The sequence below is a fragment of the Micropterus salmoides genome, unplaced genomic scaffold, assembly GCF_014851395.1.
Source record: "Micropterus salmoides isolate LMB-PRFRI ecotype aquatic unplaced genomic scaffold, ASM1485139v1 Ms_hic_scaffold_21, whole genome shotgun sequence".
NCBI classification, from domain to species: Eukaryota; Metazoa; Chordata; class Actinopteri; order Centrarchiformes; family Centrarchidae; genus Micropterus; species Micropterus salmoides.
Window position 1 is genome coordinate 27,639,320 of NW_024041262.1, and position 18,451 is coordinate 27,657,770.

Below are 18,451 nucleotides of genomic sequence, written 5' to 3' on the forward strand. Positions count from 1 at the left end.
CAGAACAGCTACATTAAGAAACAATTAATAAATCCAAATAACTATTCTAAATGATAAAATAATTAAACACAAAAATTGGCTCCAACACCTTGATTTAACCTTTGTTGGAGAACTATGACCTGTGTGAGAGAATCTTTTTACTGACAATTTTCCCAATAATTTGACATGTTGCATTTTACATGTATGTTCCCTCCTTCATGACAATATGTGTGTATGGGCTTCATTTTATGGGTGTGTGTGTCCATGTGCCTGCAAGCATGTAGTTTTTATGAGTATGTATCTATTCAATTCAATTCAATTCAATTTTATTTATATAGCGCCAAATCACAACAACAGTTATCTCACAGTGCTTTTCATAAAAAGAGCAGGTCTAGACCGTACTCTGTGATGATATTTACAGAAGCCCAACAGTTCCCACCAAGAGCAGCACTCTGTCACTATCTGTATTCATGTTTATCTGTTCTTCTATCTGTGTGTGCGTGTCCATGTGCACGTGTCCGTCATGAATTCTCAGAGGCCAATATCTTAAAATCTAAAACAGTTGAGTGAACTCTCTCTTTAACCTGTGGTTTATTAGTGGCTTCAGTTCTGAGAAGCTGCTCATCCGTTGGCTGATGAGGAGATAAAAGAAGAAGAAATTAGCAGAAGAAGAGATGACAGACGAGAAGCGACAGGCGGTCTACCTGGACATGGATCACCTGCTGCTGGTGCTGCTGTTGCTGTGGAGCTCAGGTAGGACTCTGCTGGAATGATGAATGTTTGAAAGGTGCAAAACCTCAGTGTCAAAATACTGAATTAAAGCTGCAGACCTGCGTTAAAAACCTTTTTTGTTGTTTCTTTTAAACTTATGACTTCAATTTTGAAAATTCAGATTTTTTCTCAGAATATAACCCAACTTACACGGCTAGATAAAAAATTGTTTAACCTATACAGTGGGCTAATATGCTGTTGTCCAGTCGTGCATTCACAACCAAGTGTAAAAATAGTGAATTAAAGCCACAGTCCTGCGTTCAAAGCCAGACAAGTTGTTCCATTTCATCACTGACTCAGTCAAAAAGCACGTTTCAAGGCACATATCAGTTTGTTTGTTACTGCTTTTATGTCAGTCATTTGAACGGCTGTTTCTGCCCTCACATTCAAATATTACACCGCATCAAGTCCCCCTCAGCTCAGAATGAAACCTCTACACTTTTTAAAATAACACTGACTAGCAAGTTCATTTAGTGTTGCATCTGTGGCTGCTGGTTTCCAGTCTACTGTTCTGCAGTGTTTCTTGTGACTCTCGCGTTCCCTGTGTTTTGTGGATTTACCTTCTGTTGGATAACTCACCTGTTATGTTTTGAACTCAGCCACGTCCAGTAAGTGTGACACCTTTTGTTAAATAAACCTTGTTTAAGTCTAAACCTGTTACCTGCATTCAGCTGAATATAACAAAACGTAGTTAAAACAGCAGAGAAGAGTGCACTGCACAACAAACCCAAATCATTTTCAAGCGCAAATCACCAAACACATTATTACTGGATCAGATTGTGAACTTACAAACCTGTCTCTAAGTCTGGATATATTTCAAACCCTAACTTGCTGGCCTCTCTGTTTTGTAGCCATCATAGTTGTACATTTTAATATATATATTTAAAATGTAATGTTGGCTGCAGCCTAACACACACAGTCAGATTACACCTCTAACATAATGTATAAAGAAAACGTACATCTGGTAAATGATGGATGAACGAGCAGTAAGTGTGAACTGGTGACACAGGGACAGTAGGGACCAGCTGTCCTGAGATGAAGGCCTATCAAGGACAGTCTGATAAGAAAATTCTCTCGAGCATCTTTCCCACGGGAAACTTCACCAGCTGTAACATAATAAAATAATCAAACACCACACAGTGAAACACTGGTCTGTTCTGATGAAGCGTGCAGGGTGAAACAGTAAACACAGTAAAATATCACATTTCCATCACAGTGGTCTGCAGTACACACATGACCGAGGCACAAAAAGCAAAGGAAAATCACTCAAACAAACTCCTAGCAACACTGAGAAAATGCACGTGTTTGTAAGGATGGACCGTTTGATACCGAGGCGCTGAAGCTCGTTTCACTTTTGCAAAGCATACAGGTTCGAAAGCGTGTTGAAGCTTGTATCAAGGATTCGTACGTCACTGAAACACAGGAAGCGTTTTGACTCATTTAAAGTTTTGCCGCTATCTCATCAGCTAAAAGGACAAAGGAGAAAGAGCCGGCAGGTTTGAGTATTGTTTCATACTAAGCTGTGATACAAATATCATAAAATGTGTAGATGGCTAGTGGAAAGTGCTGATGTGAGTGTGGGAACATTTCAACCTGTTACTCCTGTTCTCCACAGTGCCAGGTTCATGGCCGCTATAATTTATGCAAAACACTCAGTCAGTGTGCTGTGTTCTTTTTCGATGCTTCAAAACAAATGTGTTTTTGGACACAGGAAGAAGCCTCAAAACTTCCACTCCCAACCTGGGGATAAGAGATAATAACAATTCATCTGAATAAGTACCTGAAAGAAAAGCGTAATTCTACATGTGACAACCAGGGACATTTTATTCATTTAGCTGAGGCTTTTATCCAAAGCGACTTACAGCTGTTCTACATGTCAGAGGTCGCACGCCTCTGCAGCTACTAGGGGTTAAATGTCGTGCTCAGGGACACAATGGTGGAAGCGTCACAGTGGGAATCGAACCCAGGTCTCTCACAACAAAGGCATGTGTCTTATCCACTGCAACATCACCACCCCCCGCAATCTAAATGTTTGGATATGTGTGTGCGCATAAGCCTGTTACAGAATGTAGTTGTTAGTGAGAGTGGGACGCCACAGCGCACCGACCCCAGTGACAGGCAGGCAAGAACCCCAGTAGCCAATAGGGGTGGTGGAAAAAAATTGACCCTCAAAAAAGACCCCGACCTGTTGCGGGACCCCACAACAAGGGAGCCACTGAAACAGAGCATCACCATAGCGTTCGATTCATTTTATTCATTTAGCTGACGCTTTTACTCAAAGCAACTTACAATTGTAATATCTGTCAGAGGTCGCACGCCTCTGGAGCAACTAGGGATACATTGGCGGATGACACAGTGGGGAATTGAACCTTTTAACAATTCAAAAGCATGTGTCTTATCCACTGTTCCATCACTGTAGTTGATGTAGAATAAATTAAACTTTGTAGGTAAAAGTAAGCTTAAAAATAAATGTTTGAATTCACAGTCAACAGTCTAAACTAAGATGGTGTACATTGTAAACGCTGTAACCATCAGCATTATGATCATGTTAGCATGCTGATTTAGCTCAGAGCAGCACTGAGCCTAAAATCAGCCGCTCGTGTGGCTGTCACTCTTACTTCTGTGTTTGAACCTTTGCAAATTGTTTTCCTCCAGATGCTCGATGTGACCCCACGGCCAAGGCTGACATTGTGATGTTGGTGGACGGCTCTACGAGCATCAGCGACTCAGATTTTAAAATATTTCTGTCTGTTGTCTCAAGCGTAGTGAGCGCCTTCCACATCGGCCCAGACAGAGTCCAGATTGGTAATATTTGGATTCATACTACAGACAGTACACACACACCCGCACACCCGCACACCCGACATATAGACATACATTAATGCAGACTGGACAACATCAACTGTCCAATCACAGCTCGTGGGCGGGGCTCATCTTTCCTGTACTGAGTGAACCAATGCAGCTGCCGTGTGACGAGTGAACGTAAGAGACCAAGACCATTCATGCATGCGTGAACGCGTGAAATGAACGAATCAACTCGGCGAGACTGCTCGTTACTCCCAAGTCATATAAAAGCTTAGTTGAATATGAACGAAACACAACTGATGACAAGAAAAGAAAAATGATAATAATTATTATTAGAAAAATGTTGTTGCAGATTTACATTACTGACATTCTTATTACAGAGAACCTGCAGTGCACATCTTCACTCAGTTACTACAGTCCCCCCCTAACTGCTTTAACTCACATCACTTTTTTGTAAAAAATACTCATTATTATTTTTATTATTAGGATTTTAAAATAAGGACTGGATCACCTGATGTTTTACACATTGCTGTGTGTTTTCTGCAGGTCTGGTTCAGTTCAGTTATAACCCACAGACCGAGTGGCACCTGAACGCCTTCCAGACTGAATATTCTCTGCTGCAGGCCATAAACAGGCTGAAGCCTTTAGGAGGAGACACCAATACAGGTGACTGAACATCATGCTGTCGAGTCCAAAGCAGGTTCACGCCGAGGGACTGTGGGCCCACGGCCTATAATAGTATTTATAGATTAGTGTACATTATAAAGGTAGCAATGTGTGAAGGGTCCACAACACTTGTTTATACTCTTATAATACAGATTTAATGAATAATTGTTACTTTAGTATTGATAAAGTTATTTTAATAACATTTTGTGATGTAACATTATAGTTCAGTTAGTTCAATATTATGAATGAAATACTGTTAATATTGTTTGACTAATAGCGATTGCAATAATAAGAATAATATAATAATGTTAATAATCATAATAGTGCAAGTGACTTGAATTTGAAGCTCAGTGATTGGTTGTTGCTGAAATGCTCCTAGGGAGTGGTCATTGACTCCTGTCATTCAGTTTGTTTATGCCCAGAAGCTTTTTCTGCTTTTGAACCAGATCTCTTCTAACAGCTGTTAAACTGTCAGTCACCCTGCAGTCTGAGAGAAGATGACTTCTGGAACGAGGCACGACTGAAATAACCCCCCAGCTTCGTACCTCTCGCCTTTTGATGCCTCTTTATTTCTGTCATACAGGAATGGCTCTTAACTTCACCCTGCAGAACAACTTCCAGCCCGATGTGGGAATGCGTGCGGACTCCAAAAAAATTGTTGTCTTGCTGACAGACGGAAAGTCCCAGGACGACACACGGCTCCCCTCACAGAACCTGAAGGACGCCGGCATAGAGATCTATGCTATTGGTGAAACCACGATACTTCACCACAACAGAAATAACACAAATTGAACCTGTTATTTAATGCTCGTCAGTATAAAAATGTTAGCTAGCTTGTCCCTTAAACATTATTATTTTTATTATTATTATAAGATGTACAAATTACCACATTTGTTGTTTATATCAGTTAATGTCTTTATTTTAGGAAAATCAGGTCGAGCATGTTTCAAGTCTTTGCAAGTTGAGTTTTAATAATTTGAAACAAAATAAAGAACTTAATGGCTGTCTAGAAGGAAGAAAGTCCTGCTAAAAACATGGGGTTTGTTTGAGCAGACAGTCAGCAGTATGGTCATATGATTTCTAGGTAACAGGATTAAAAACTCCCAAGCATTAGTTTTCTCTGCCAAAGGTTTAGTTTGGACAATCCACAATTTATTACTTTGCCAATCAAATAGTTTTCTTTGTTTCTAATCTCATTTTTTATGCATTGTATTAACACACATTTCTCTCAGGGGTGAAGAATGCCAATGAGCTTGAGCTGAAATCCATCGCCTCCAAGCCCTTTGACATTCACACGTACAGTGTCGCAGACTTCTCGTTTCTCCCAGCCATCGTTGACAACCTCACCATCAACCTCTGCAACAGCGCTAAAAGCTTAGGTAGGCAAAGAGTCCATCATCATTAAACCATGATACACATTAGCACCACACCGATCCACTGATATTAGACTCAATCTGATTTTTTAGAAGCTCTTACACACCGGCCAAGTGTTGGATTCCAACAGTTCGATATCTTGGTCTTACACAGAGCTTTATGGTCCTGCGTAGGGAGTTGCTGTTGAAGCCTCTGCAGCTAACCTCAACAAGCACACAAAGCATACCAGGTCTGTGATCTTGGTTGTCTTCAAGCGGGAACCTCAGTTTCTGAAAAGTGAAGCCAATGCAGGAGTGCCATAATACTGAATTATATCTTACGGCCAGCAGGGGGCGACTCCACCGGCTGCAGAAATAAGTGTGATTGTATAGAAACCTTGTGATTAACCATGGCGACCTGTCAATCGGGATAGAGGTGAATCGTATCTGCTGCTCTGTGTGAATTTAACTAAACGTGATATTGTTTTTGGCTGCTGTCAGTGTTTTCGTCTTAGAGGTTTGACCCTTTTGCAATTTTTTCCACTTCATGAAAGTTAAGTGTTAAATTTTGGTCACCTAAATATGTCATGTTCAGCGGTCAGTGTTACTAAGAGACAGTCCTTTCATTTTTTACAGTAAGTACATTTTGTTTTAAGCCTGTTTATTTTTTAAATAAAATAACATTTTATTAATATAGCGCCAAATCACAACAACAGTTATCTCACAGCGCTTTTCATAAAGAGCAGGTCTAGACCGTACTCTATGATGCTATTTACAGAAGCCCAACAGTTCCCACCAAGAGCAGCACTAGGAGACAGAGGGAGGGAGGCAGCCTACACAATATCCACACAGAGGTACAGACAGTAAAGGTGATGTTGCTATAGACTAAATGAAAAATGGTACAGATATTTATAATAGTGTTAATGGTAACAATCGTAATGTTAATGATTATAATAACAATAATAACAATAGGACTAGTAACAATAGTCGTTGCAGCAGAGGGTGTCGAGCAGGAACACGGGGGCAGCAGGTGACCCGCAACCACAGATCCAGACTCCACAGCTCCAGAGCCAGAAACACCTGCAGGAAGTGATAGGAGGAGAGAGGAGAGAGACGAGAAAGCACAAGGCTACCGGAAAGGAGAGAAGTTGTGTTAGTAACATGCAATAATGGGATGAGGTTGCATACAGAGGGAGAGAAAGTAGAGGAGAGAGGAGCTCAGTGCATCATGGGAAATCCCCCGGCAGTCTAGGCCTATAGCAGCATAACTAAGGGATGGTTCAGGACTCACCTGAGCCAGCCCTAACTATAAGCTTTATCAAAGAGGAAAGTCTTAAGCCTACTCTTAAATGTGGAGATGGTGTCTGCCTCCTGAACCCAAACTGGAACCTGGTTCCACAGGAGAGGAGCTTGATAGCTGAACGCTCTGGCTGACAAAACGCTAGACTCAGGCCCGCTGGAAGTCCAGATCTGTCCTCAATACTTAACAAGTATTGCTGGTAGATAACACTTGGAGTTCGAAAGAAATTACTGGAGTCGGTCAGAGATCGATGCAATAGAGTTTATTGTCAAAGCAAGACAAAATCCGAGCATGCCTTAGCAGACCGGTAAGGCACACTGAAAACATGGTGTGAAGCTTCTCATTATATAGCCCTGGGCTCTCCCCAGGGAAGTGGGGCCCCTGCAAGATACCTGCCTATTTTTCAGTTTAATGTGGCCATTAATCAGTTCTACTGGTGTAAATCTCTTCTTTGACGTTTTCTTTTACGACTGTCTTAAAAACCCTGTTCCTGTAATATTATACTCCCTTAAAATCCTAATTCTTCTGTTCTTCTTAAAAACATTAATTCATCTTTATTGTCAGTTAACTGTAAAAACACATTATCTGAGGGTACTATTTCGTAGTCATAACATTTTTAAGACATTTATGTGTTTACACCAGTAAACTCTCGGGTCAGGCACTTCCCAGAGTTTGGGCCCCCTTAAGAGCGTCTCTAGTCATATACCAGTAGCTTCCAAATTTATAGGCCCTGTTTTTTAATAAACGATCTATGTCTCCGTAACTGTATGTTCTGTCACAGGTATGGAGATCTATGTCTCCATCCGCATATCTTCTCTCATAGATATGAGACCCAGAAATTATATAATATCTGGGTACACGATCTTTTCTCCTCTCCCACTGAGTAGCATCTAAGTCCTACAATAAATCTCAGATGCATATGCTTTTAGTTACATGCCCTTTTTGACCCATCCCTATTGCACACATTCCACTGAACACTTATGAGAGGGTCATATCTCTTGGCCTGTCAACTTTGGTCTTATGCAGAGAGTCCTGATTTTCGCAATATTACGTAGGTGAAAAAAGGCGGTCCATGAAATTTGCTTAATGTGAGACTTAAACGACATGTCCTGATCAAAGATAACTCCAAGATTCCTCACAGTGGTGCTGGAGGCCAAGGCGATGCCATCCAGGGAAACTATATCTTTAGATAATTCGTCACGGAGGTGCTTAGGCTCCAGAGCAATAACTTCAGTTTTATCTGAGTTTAACACTAGAAAATTACAGGTCATCCAGGTTTTAACATCCTGAAGGCAAATTTGAAGTTTAGCTAACTGATGAGTTTCATCTGGCTTGATCGATAGATATAACTGAGTATCATCTGCATAACAATGAAAGCTTATGGAATGTTTCCTGATAATATTGCCTAAAGGAAGCATATATAAAGTGAACAGGATTGGTCCGAGGACAGATCCTTGAGGAACTCCATGAGTAACTTTGGCATGCATGGAGGACTCATCGTTAACATGTACAAACTGAAATCGATCTGATAAATAGGACTTAAACCAGCTTAGAGCGGTTCCTTTAATGCCAATGAAATGTTCCAGTATCTGCAATAGGATCTGATGGTCAATGGTATCAAATGCAGCACTAAGATCTAATAAAACCAGTACAGAGACAAGTCCTTTGTCTGATGCAATAAGGAGGTCGTTAGTAATTTTCACCAGTGCTGTCTCTGTGCTATGATGAGCTCTAAATCCTGACTGAAAATCCTCAAATAAACTATTGCTCTGTAGAAAGTCACACAGCTGTTTAGCAACTGCTTTCTCCAGAACCATAGAGAGAAATGGAAGGTTAGATATAGGTCTATAGTTGGCTAAAACATCCGGATCAAGTTTGGGCTTTTTCAGAAGAGGTTTAATTACAGCTACTTTAAAGTACTGTGGTACATAGCCTGTTGATAGAGATAGATTGATCATATCTAGCATAGAAGTGCTGACTAAGGGTAAAACATCTTTAAGCAACCTAGTCGGGATGGGGTCTAAGAGGCAGGTTGATGGTTTAGATGAAGAAATTATTGAAGTTAGTTGGTAAAGATTGAGGGAAGCAAAACAGTCTAAACATATATCTGGTTCTACAGCTGTTTCTAAGGTTCCTGAGTTTAGAGATAAGTTGGTGCCAGTTAAGGGCAGGTCTTGGTGAATTTTGTCTCTAATAGCTAGAATTTTATCATTAAAGAAGCTCATGAAGTCGTAACTACTGAGAGCTATGGGAATACTTGGCTCAATAGAGCTGTGACTCTCTGTCAGCCTGGCTACAGTGCTGAAAAGAAACCTGGGGTTGTTCCTATTTTCCTCTATTAATGACGAGTAGTACGCTGCTCTGGCATTATGGAGGGCCTTCCTATAAGTTTTAAGACTATCTTGCCAAATTAAACAAGAATTTTCCAGTTTGGTGGAATGCCAATTCCTCAAGTTTCCCCGATATTTGCTTTAATTTGCGAGTTTCAGTATTATACCATGGAGCTAACTGTCTTTGTTTTAGTATTTTCTTTTTTAGAGGGGCTACAGAGTCGAGTGTCATTCGCAGCGAGCCTGCAGCACTATCAACAAGATGATCGATTTGGGAGGGACTGAAATTAGCATAGGAGTCCTCCGTTAATTTGTGACTTGATAATGTATTTAGAGCTGATGGAATCGCATCCTTAATTTTAGCTATAGCACTATCAGACAGACATCTTGTATAGAAATTTTTGCCCAATGGCGTGTAGTTCAGCAATACAAACTCAAAAGTTATCAAACAGTGGTCAGATAAAGAGGGATTCTGTGGGAACACCACTAAATGTTCAATTTCAATACCATACACCAAAACAAGGTCGAGGGTGTGGTTAAAACAGTGAGTCGGTTCATGAACACTCTGAGAGAAGCAAATGGAATCTAACAGAGAGATAAACGCAGTACTGACTAACATCCACATGAATATTAAAATCCCCTACAATAATAACTTTGTCCGTTTTAAGGACTAAAGTTGACAAAAACTCAGATAAGAATTCAGAATACGGACCAGGTGCTCGGTACAGTATAACGAAGAGAATTGGTTGCAGTGATTTCCAACTTGGGTGTGAAAGACCAAGAACAAGGCTTTCAAATGAGTTATAGTTTAGTTTAGGTTTAGAGCTGATTAGTAGGCTAGAGTCGAAGATAGCTGCAACGCCACCTCATCGGCCTGTGCCTCGAGGAATGTGAGTATTAATATGACTGGGAGGGGTGGATTCATTTAGGCTAACATATTCTCCATCACCCAGCCAGGTTTCAGTAAGACCAAATAAATCAATATCATAATCTGATATTAGTTCATTTACTAGTACACCTTTAGAAGAGAGAGATCTGATGTTTAAGAGTCCACATTTAATTTTCCCATTAGTTTGCACTATTGCTCTTGTGGTTTTAATTTTTATGAGGTTTTTATGTACAGCTACTCTTCTGTTTACCTTTGATTTAAATAATTTCGATGGTCGGGGGGCAGACACCGTCACTATAGGGTTTTCACTAAGTAACTCCTGAAATGGAGGAGCAGAGAAGTGTGTTAGACTGCGACTCTGCGTAGGGTTTTGGGTGGGTAACTGCTGAAAAAGAAGGGCAGAGAAGTGTGTTAAACTGCGACTCTGCCTCCTGGTCTCAACTCTGGGTTGTCATGGATTTGGTCCACTAATAAACTTGGCCAGATTTCTAGAAATGAGAGCTGCTCCTTCCCAAGTGGGATGGATGCCATCTCTCCGGATCAGACCAGGTCTTCCCCAGAAAGTCTGCCAATGATCTACAAAGCCCACATCGTTTGCTGGACACCACCTCGACAACCAGCGGGCGGAATGACGGCTATACATGTCATCACTGGTCAGATTTGGCAGGGGTCCAGAGAAAACTACGGTGTCCGACATTGTTTTTGCATATGTACACACCGACTCAACATTAATCTTAGTGACCTCCGATTGGTGTAACCGGGAGTTATTACCGCCGACGTGAATAACAATCTTACTGTATTTACGTTTATCCTTAGCCAGCAGTTTCAAATAAGACTCAATGTCGCCCGCTCTGGCCCCAGGGATGCACTTAACTATGGCCACTGGCTTCGCTAACTTCACGTTTCTCAAAATGGAGCTGCCAATGATCAGAGTTGGTTTCTCAGCGGGTGTGTCGCTGAGTGGGGAAAATCTACAGTAGCTAAAGACTGATCTACCAAGGTGCGGAGCCGGACTTCTAAATCACTGAGCCTCGCCTCCATGTCTATAAATAAACTACACTTATTACATGTACCATTACTGCTAAAGGAGGCAGAGGAGTAACTGAACATCTGACACACCGAGCAGGAGAAAGTAGGAGAGAGAGAAGGAGAAGCCATCGCTAGCTGCTAAGCTAAAGTCGCTAACGGCTAAGCTAAAGTACTGTAGCGTCAGCTACCAAAACTTTTGAACAACTATGAGATTGAACAGCAGTCACTAAAAGATGGAAAGAACTGTGAGTGCTTAGGCAAAATTACTGTAAGAAAAAGTGTTTAGCAGACAGTTGGCTGCTGTAATCTAACAAATTTAACTGGTATTTAGCGAGAGCAGCACAACACGGTATCAACACACAAGCACCGGAAACGGAAAAGAGTCGGCACGCTTACAGCAGTACGTCAGGATCTCTTTTTGTTACATTCCTTTGTTGATTTCCACAACTTCTCATCTTCTGTAGTGGGTTATGTTTTGCCCTGTTTCAGTAAACATTCTTTCAAATTACAAAGACCATCTGGTCCTGACACCTGACAAGATTTGTGCGACCAGCAAAAAGCTTTCTACCGTAAACAATTCTACATCTGATTTACTGAAGCATCTAAAGCAGCACAGCATGAAAACTGCTGTTAGTGCTGCATGCACTTTTCTGGAGAAAGTGGCATTAAGCAACTTTTGATGTTTTGTAAAAACACTTAATACTGCTCTTATAACTACATGTGTAGAAAAACATTAGACAGGAGAGACTTGCTTTAATTTTTAATACAGCCAGTGGCGTTTAGAACATTATGTTTTGTAAAAAAAAAAACATACTCCTCACTACTGCTATGAATATGCGATTAGTTAGAAGAGGAACTGCAGCTTTGATTTGGCTTCATCTCTGTTCTAATAAAAACATTTTGTTTTGCTGATGACTCTCTTGTTTCTGTTCAGAACTTGTCAGGTTGGTGGGAGGAGCCAGCCGCTGTGCAGGAACACTGGAGGTGAAACGAGGAGAATGGAGACCAGTTTATGGTTCTAACTGGATCCTGAAGTCAGCAGCTGCAGTCTGTAGAGAGCTGGACTGTGGCTCTGCTGTTTCAACACGAAGCAGAGAGGACTCCTCAGACAGACCTGGATGGGAGATCAGCTCCGACTGTGTGGAGTCTGGATCTGCTCTGAGGGAGTGTGTGTCATCAGGTTCTTCTTCCTCCATCATGGAGATCACCTGCTCAGGTAGGACCATCATCATGCTCAGCTATGAAGCTAATAGCTAACAATCTTGAATTAATGGTTTGGAAATGTGTAAATCTGTACTGTTTGTAATGATCTATATAATGCATTTTTCATAGTATATACAATCACAAATTAAGATTCTCTCTCTCTCTTCAGACTCTGTGAGGCTGGTGAACGGGACTGGTCTGTGTTCAGGCAGACTGGAGGTGAAGTCTAACCAGTATAACCAGAGGTGGTCCTCAGTGTGTGAAGCTGACTTTGACCAGCAGGATGCAGAGGTGGTCTGTAGGCAGCTTGGCTGTGGGGCTCCTTCAGTCCTCCAGGGGGCGCTCTATGGAGAAGTGGAGGCTCCGATGTGGACCAAAGAGTTCCAGTGTGGAGGCCATGAGTCTGCTCTCCTGGACTGTAGAAGCTCAGGCTCAGCTAGAAACACCTGCTCATCTGGAAAAGCTGTTGGACTCACCTGCTCAGGTAGAAGAGGAGCTGCAGCTTTGATTTGGCTTCATCTCTGTTCTAGTGAAACACTTTGTTTTGCTGATGACTGTCTTGTTTCTGTTCAGAACCTGTCAGGTTGGCGGGAGGAGCCAGTCGCTGTGCAGGAACACTGGAGGTGAAACAGGGAGACTGGAGACAAGTTAATGGCTCTAACTGGATCCTGAAGTCAGCAGCTGCAGTCTGTAGACAGCTGGATTGTGGATCTGCTGTTTCAACACGAAGCAGAGAGGACTCCTCAGACAGACCTAGATGGGAGATCAGCTCTGACTGTGTTGAGTCTGGATCTGCTCTGAGGGAGTGTGTGTCATCAGGTTCCTCTTCTGCCATCATGGAGATCACCTGCTCAGGTAGGACCATCATTCACAGTGACAGATGTTGATGTTAACCTGTTTCATTTCAGCCAGACAGGTGCATTAAGAAGAGAGCCAGCAGGCTGTAAATCACTATCACAATTCAACTATCAGTACACAGAGAGGATCAGAGGACCTCGCTCTGTAAGAACAGAATCAGAGAGTTACATGCTGAAGTGATTTTAGGCAAGGCAAGTTTATTTGTATAGCACAATTTAACAACAATGTAATTTAAAGTGCTTTACATAAAACATAAAAGCAACAGGGAAATATGTAAAAGTTTAAAAGAAACATAAAATATAATAAAAGTTACAGTGTTATAATCAGGGTTAAAAGAGATAAATGGAAAATAATACAAAGCCAAAAACAAACAGGACAGTAAAAGTTACAGTGCAGTGTAAGTTATCAATAAAAAGAAAAATCTTAAATATTTAATTAAAAGCAATGGTAAAAAGAAAAGTCTTCAGTCTTAATTTAAAAGAACTGACAGTTTCAGCATTCTTCTGGGAGTTTGATTTTTAACATAATAACTGAACGCTGCTTCTCCTTGTTTAGTCTTGACTCTGGGGACAGAAAGCAGACCTGCCCCAGACGACCTGAGAGATCTGGATGGTTCGTAACGAAGCAGAAGTTACTCAGCACCCGTATGGGATCATAGTCCCCTGTTGAAATGGTTATGTAAATCTGTGTGTCATCTGCATAATTTTGATAACATATTTTGTTTTTCATAATCTGAGCCAGTGGAAGCATGTAAATGTTAAAAGAGGTCCCAGAATGGAGCCTTGGGGAACTCCACATGTCATTTTTGTCAGCTCAGATGTGTGATTACCTATAGACACAAAGTAGTCCCTGTCCTTTAAGTAGGATTCAAACCAGTTTAGTACTGTGCCAGAAAGTCCAACCCAGTTTTCAAGTCTGTCTAGTAATATGTTGTGGTCGACCATGTCGAATGCAGCACTGAGATCCAATAATACTAAGACTGAAATTCTGCCACTGTCAGTGTTTAAATGGATGTCATTGAAGACCTTAACAAGAGCCGTCCCAGTGCTGTGGTGTGGTCGAAAACCTGACTGGAAGACATCAAAACAGTTATTTAGTGCCAAGAAAGCACTAAGCTGTTGAAAAACAGCCTTTCAATGATTTTACTTAAAAATGGGAGATTTGATATGGGCCTATAATTTCTCATTAGTGAACTGTCTAGATTGCTCTTTTTTAAGAGTGGCTTAATGACTGCAGTTTTCAGGGCCTGTGGGAAAAAACCTGAGAGAAGAGACATGTTGACAATTTGTAGTAAATCTGAGGCCATGCATTTAGAAACATTTTTGAAAAAACCTGTTGGCAGAATATCAAGGCAGCATGAGGAGGATTTCAGATGTTGTATTATGTCCTCCAGGTTTTTATGGTTAATAGAATCAAATTGTCTCATGCTATATGAATTGTTTTTAAGTGGACACAGGGACAAGACATATCCTGTTACTGACATGGAGGCACTGATTGCTTGTCTAATTGTTTGAATTTTGTCCATGAAGATTTAACATCACTGAAGTTTGTTCATGTTGTACTCTACTGCAGATGTAGTGTAAAAGCGCTTTGAGTGGTCGAAAGACTAGAAAGGCGCTATACAAGTACGGAGCATTTACATTTACATTTACTCCTGATGTCATGTGATCTGATGTGATGTGTTTCATCAGATCCAGCAGTTGTTATCTCCAGACTGGTGGTCCTGCCGCTGTTGTTCATCGCTGCCATCTGCTTCATCCATAAGGTACGTACACATCTCTGTTGATCAGAGGACTGGCTGCTCAGCTTCTGAACATTGAACTGAAGAGAGCAGTGATGCAGCGACTCATATCTGTGTGCTGCCATGTCTCTCCAGGCCACCAGGGGGCAGAAGCCAGACCCACAGGAGAATGTGGAGCTGGATTATTATAACCTCGGTGTTTGCAGAGCTGAAGGGGGGCCGGCTGAAGAGGAAGGAGCCGAGGCAGCAGAGTAGGACCTCCAAAGAGCTTTTCCCACATCCAGATGGATTGCTCAGCTTCAACACAACTGTGCATCAGCTCCGTCAGGGATTTTCAACCAGGTCTTTGCAGCCCAGTATCTCTCGGAATAATGTCCAAATATGTCAGCTGTTGGAGGTCGGGGTTGTCTTGTTGCCTAACACAAACTGGGCTCTAATAACGTACAGCATTAATAACATCTTAAAGCCAGTGTATTTAGATATTTCTATGATATTTCATATTTTTCCTCAGTCATTTCCTCACAATGTTGACTACCCACATAGTTTGCCAAATATTTTTTGCCAAATAGCTTAATTTTGTTTGCAAAAATTACTTAGTTGTTAAAACGGGGTGGTGACGCATGACTGTGGTAACTCCATAAGTCATACGTCATTCTCCAAGTTAAAAAACGACGTCGCGCCTCGTTAAGTCAGAGCATCTAACCAATTTATCACGTAATTTACTTAGAACTTACAGTAGGTATGTCTCTCTGTGTCTGATTGTTGGTTTGTCTTTCTAGTTTAGTTAGCTACCGTTAAGTTAACAAAGTTGCAGTTAGCCATGTGAAGTTAGAAAGTCGGCAAACAGAAGGTCTTCATTTTATTTTTTAGTTTCCTCCTCTTGGTTTAGTGTGCTGCTCATTGTCATTATGGCATCTGTTGATTTGGAGGACAGATGACAGAAAACGCATCACACTTTCACCTGCAACCATCTTCTATACAGTCTGCAACATGCATTTTACTACGCCTGTTATACCAATGCATCAGCGGAAGGCCCCCCCCACACCCCCGGGGTAAAGTAAGCGCACCATAAAACGTAGTGGGAGTTATCGTGTGCAGTGCGTGACAGAACCGTCGACTGTATGATTGACAGCTGATACGCGCACATTAGTTTCTGTCATGGGTAAGTAAGAGCTGCTCCTGCCAGACAGTAAAGTGTAGTGATGTTAAAAACAGCATATCGTTAGTGAACACTCCAGCCGGTCAGTTTTTGGTTGTCATGGTAATGTATTACGTCCGACTATTGACCACACCCCCGTTCTCTGTTTGAGAATGAACGTTCATCAAAAACGGCAGTTGAAACTGGCTGGAGGGGGCTTTAAATAATTATGTAATTGTGGTGTCCAGATTTCAGTTTACATTTAAAAGCCTGAAGAATTGTAATTGCAGATTGTGGCACCGTAATGTTCATAATTCTTCAGAGAAAACACATCTAAATATCTAACACCACTGCCGACCTCTCCAGGGTGTACGCCGCCTTTCACCCGATGTAAACTGGGATTGGCTCCAGCCCCCCACGACCCTGTACGCAGGATGGATATCTAACACCATTCTCATTATCTGTAAAAATGTTTTATTAACTGCTATCATGTGAGCACATGTAACTTTCTTTGATAGACTTTCATGAATAGAGTTTTATTGTCTGATCTGGATAAATGTTGAGCTAAGACTTTAATTAAAAATCCATCCAGTTTGGATTATTTCATTACTTTTGTCTTCATTACCTTTTATATACTTGAGTGTTTGAGCAGAGAGTTTGGAAACAATAAATGAAATTTATTTAGTCAAATCAAATGTTTGATCTCTGTTATTAGTAGTTTGACCAGAGTTACAAGCATATAGTACTTACAAAATACTAAGAAGACGTTTTGTGATGGTTTCACGCAAGAGTCTGTTTCTAATGTTTTGCTGACACTTGAACTTTTTTGGTTTTACTCTCCCTCTGGATGCTGAGAATACGATGACAAAAGCAGCAAAAAGGAAACCCGCACAAAACGTCAAAACTGAACTCAACCTCCACCAAACGTTGTGTTGAAACTAGTTAGTTTGATTTATGTTCTCTTTGCAGCTTTATTTGATCTGCAATACGGCCTGTCGATGCAGTTAAATTTCCCTTTATGTGCCTTGAATGCGTCCAATAGCATGGCTGGCCCACCTCCCCCGGATCGTTTAACTCCAAATAGGCTTGAATTTGAATCCTTCTTGGTCTTGACTGAGAGTCCATATGTGCCGACGTGAAAGTGAGAACAGGCTTTCTGCAATCTCTTCTGGAGGGACCTGTGGGCTTGTTCCATCTGACAGTCTAGCACCCTGTTAATCCGTCTCTCTACGTACGTCAGATGTTCCAGGGAGATCATAACCGATGTCTCTGCTTTCAGCTTCTCATTGTTCTCTATTCTAAATGTTTTCAGTGTGGAGAGTATTGCTGCGCTGTCCTCTTCCAATCTGAGCTCTGGGCTAGCTTTAGCATTAGCCTCTTGAGTTTATACTGTTGGAAGAAGTTTCCCCTTCAGAGGACTTTGTTTTTATTTGGAGTTTCTATCTGTGGCGACTCATTCTGTCATTAAATGTCACATGCCACTCTTGAATCACTTTTAAGGAGAGTTGCGGAATTGAGTTTGGGTAGGTCACAGCTTCAATTTCAAGTCAGTTGCCAAAACTAGAAGCTGTCCCGGTCCATTTCATCCATCTGCTGCTTTTAAAAGAGATGAGAGGAGCTGGGACTGCTTTGAGCCACAGGTGGTAACAAATCAAAAATGAGAGAAATAGAAAGAAATGAGGAGAGAGATCAGCTGCTGATATTCTGCTGTACGTTGGTCCTGGAGAACTACTGCACAGGACGGATCTTCATGCTGATGGTCTTCAGGGAGTAGTTATAACTTTTCCAAGCAGACCACTCCACTGCAACAGCATAAATAGTGCCATCAGCACCCCCACGATAAACCCCGTTGGGGTTTGTACTGTGACACACACCGTACCAGAACGCCCCCAGGTATGATCTGGCACAGTTTCCAGACCAAGTGTCCTGGTCCTCGTTTGTTGTCGGTTCCTCCTTGGTTCCTGATTCCACGCTAAATGATGACATTATGAAGACAATGTGTTGAATTGAGGCAAATGTTATGTTAAATCTCAGTGACCATTTTTAAGAGGTTCTGTGTCCTGGCTGGGGGTTGTGACCAGAGCAAAAAAATAGTGCCAAGGAAACTGGTTTGACCCAGTTTGCAGAGAAGGGGAAGTTAATGACTATTTAAACTGACATTCTTCCTGATCGGTGATGACTGGAACAACAAGTGGAGTAAAAGGATGTAGAAGGCAACATTTACATGACGACATCACAGACCTGCTGGATGTCAGAGACCTTGGGCTTCTCCACCTTCCGTTTGAGGAGCCCCACAGAAGCTCAATAGGGTTCAGGTCTGGAGACATGCTGGGCCAGTCCATCACCTTTACCCTCAGCTTCTTCAGCGAGGCAGTGGTCGTCTTGGAGGC

The 18,451-nt window shown here is 41.6% G+C and overlaps 1 protein-coding gene across 3 annotated transcripts in view; it reads left to right on the plus strand.

Moving 5' to 3' along the window:
* LOC119915878 (collagen alpha-1(XII) chain-like) overlaps window positions 1-16,760 on the plus strand; it is a 59,142-nt gene extending 42,382 nt beyond the window's left edge. Inside the window, exons 1-7 of one of the 3 annotated variants that reach the window (XM_038735674.1) lie at window positions 579-732; window positions 4,102-4,221; window positions 4,805-4,969; window positions 5,454-5,600; window positions 12,056-12,337; window positions 14,874-14,947; window positions 15,059-16,759. In XM_038735674.1, coding sequence (XP_038591602.1) covers window positions 654-732; window positions 4,102-4,221; window positions 4,805-4,969; window positions 5,454-5,600; window positions 12,056-12,337; window positions 14,874-14,947; window positions 15,059-15,178 — 987 coding nt within the window. In that variant the 5' untranslated portion in view covers window positions 579-653 and the 3' untranslated portion in view covers window positions 15,179-16,759. Of the gene's footprint in view, window positions 1-578; window positions 733-3,426; window positions 3,556-4,101; window positions 4,222-4,804; window positions 4,970-5,453; window positions 5,601-12,055; window positions 12,338-14,873; window positions 14,948-15,058 lie in introns of those variants that run through there. The other 2 variants (XM_038735673.1, XM_038735672.1) reach the window with 2 other exon arrangements.
* The last annotated feature ends 1,691 nt before the right edge of the window (window positions 16,761-18,451 follow it).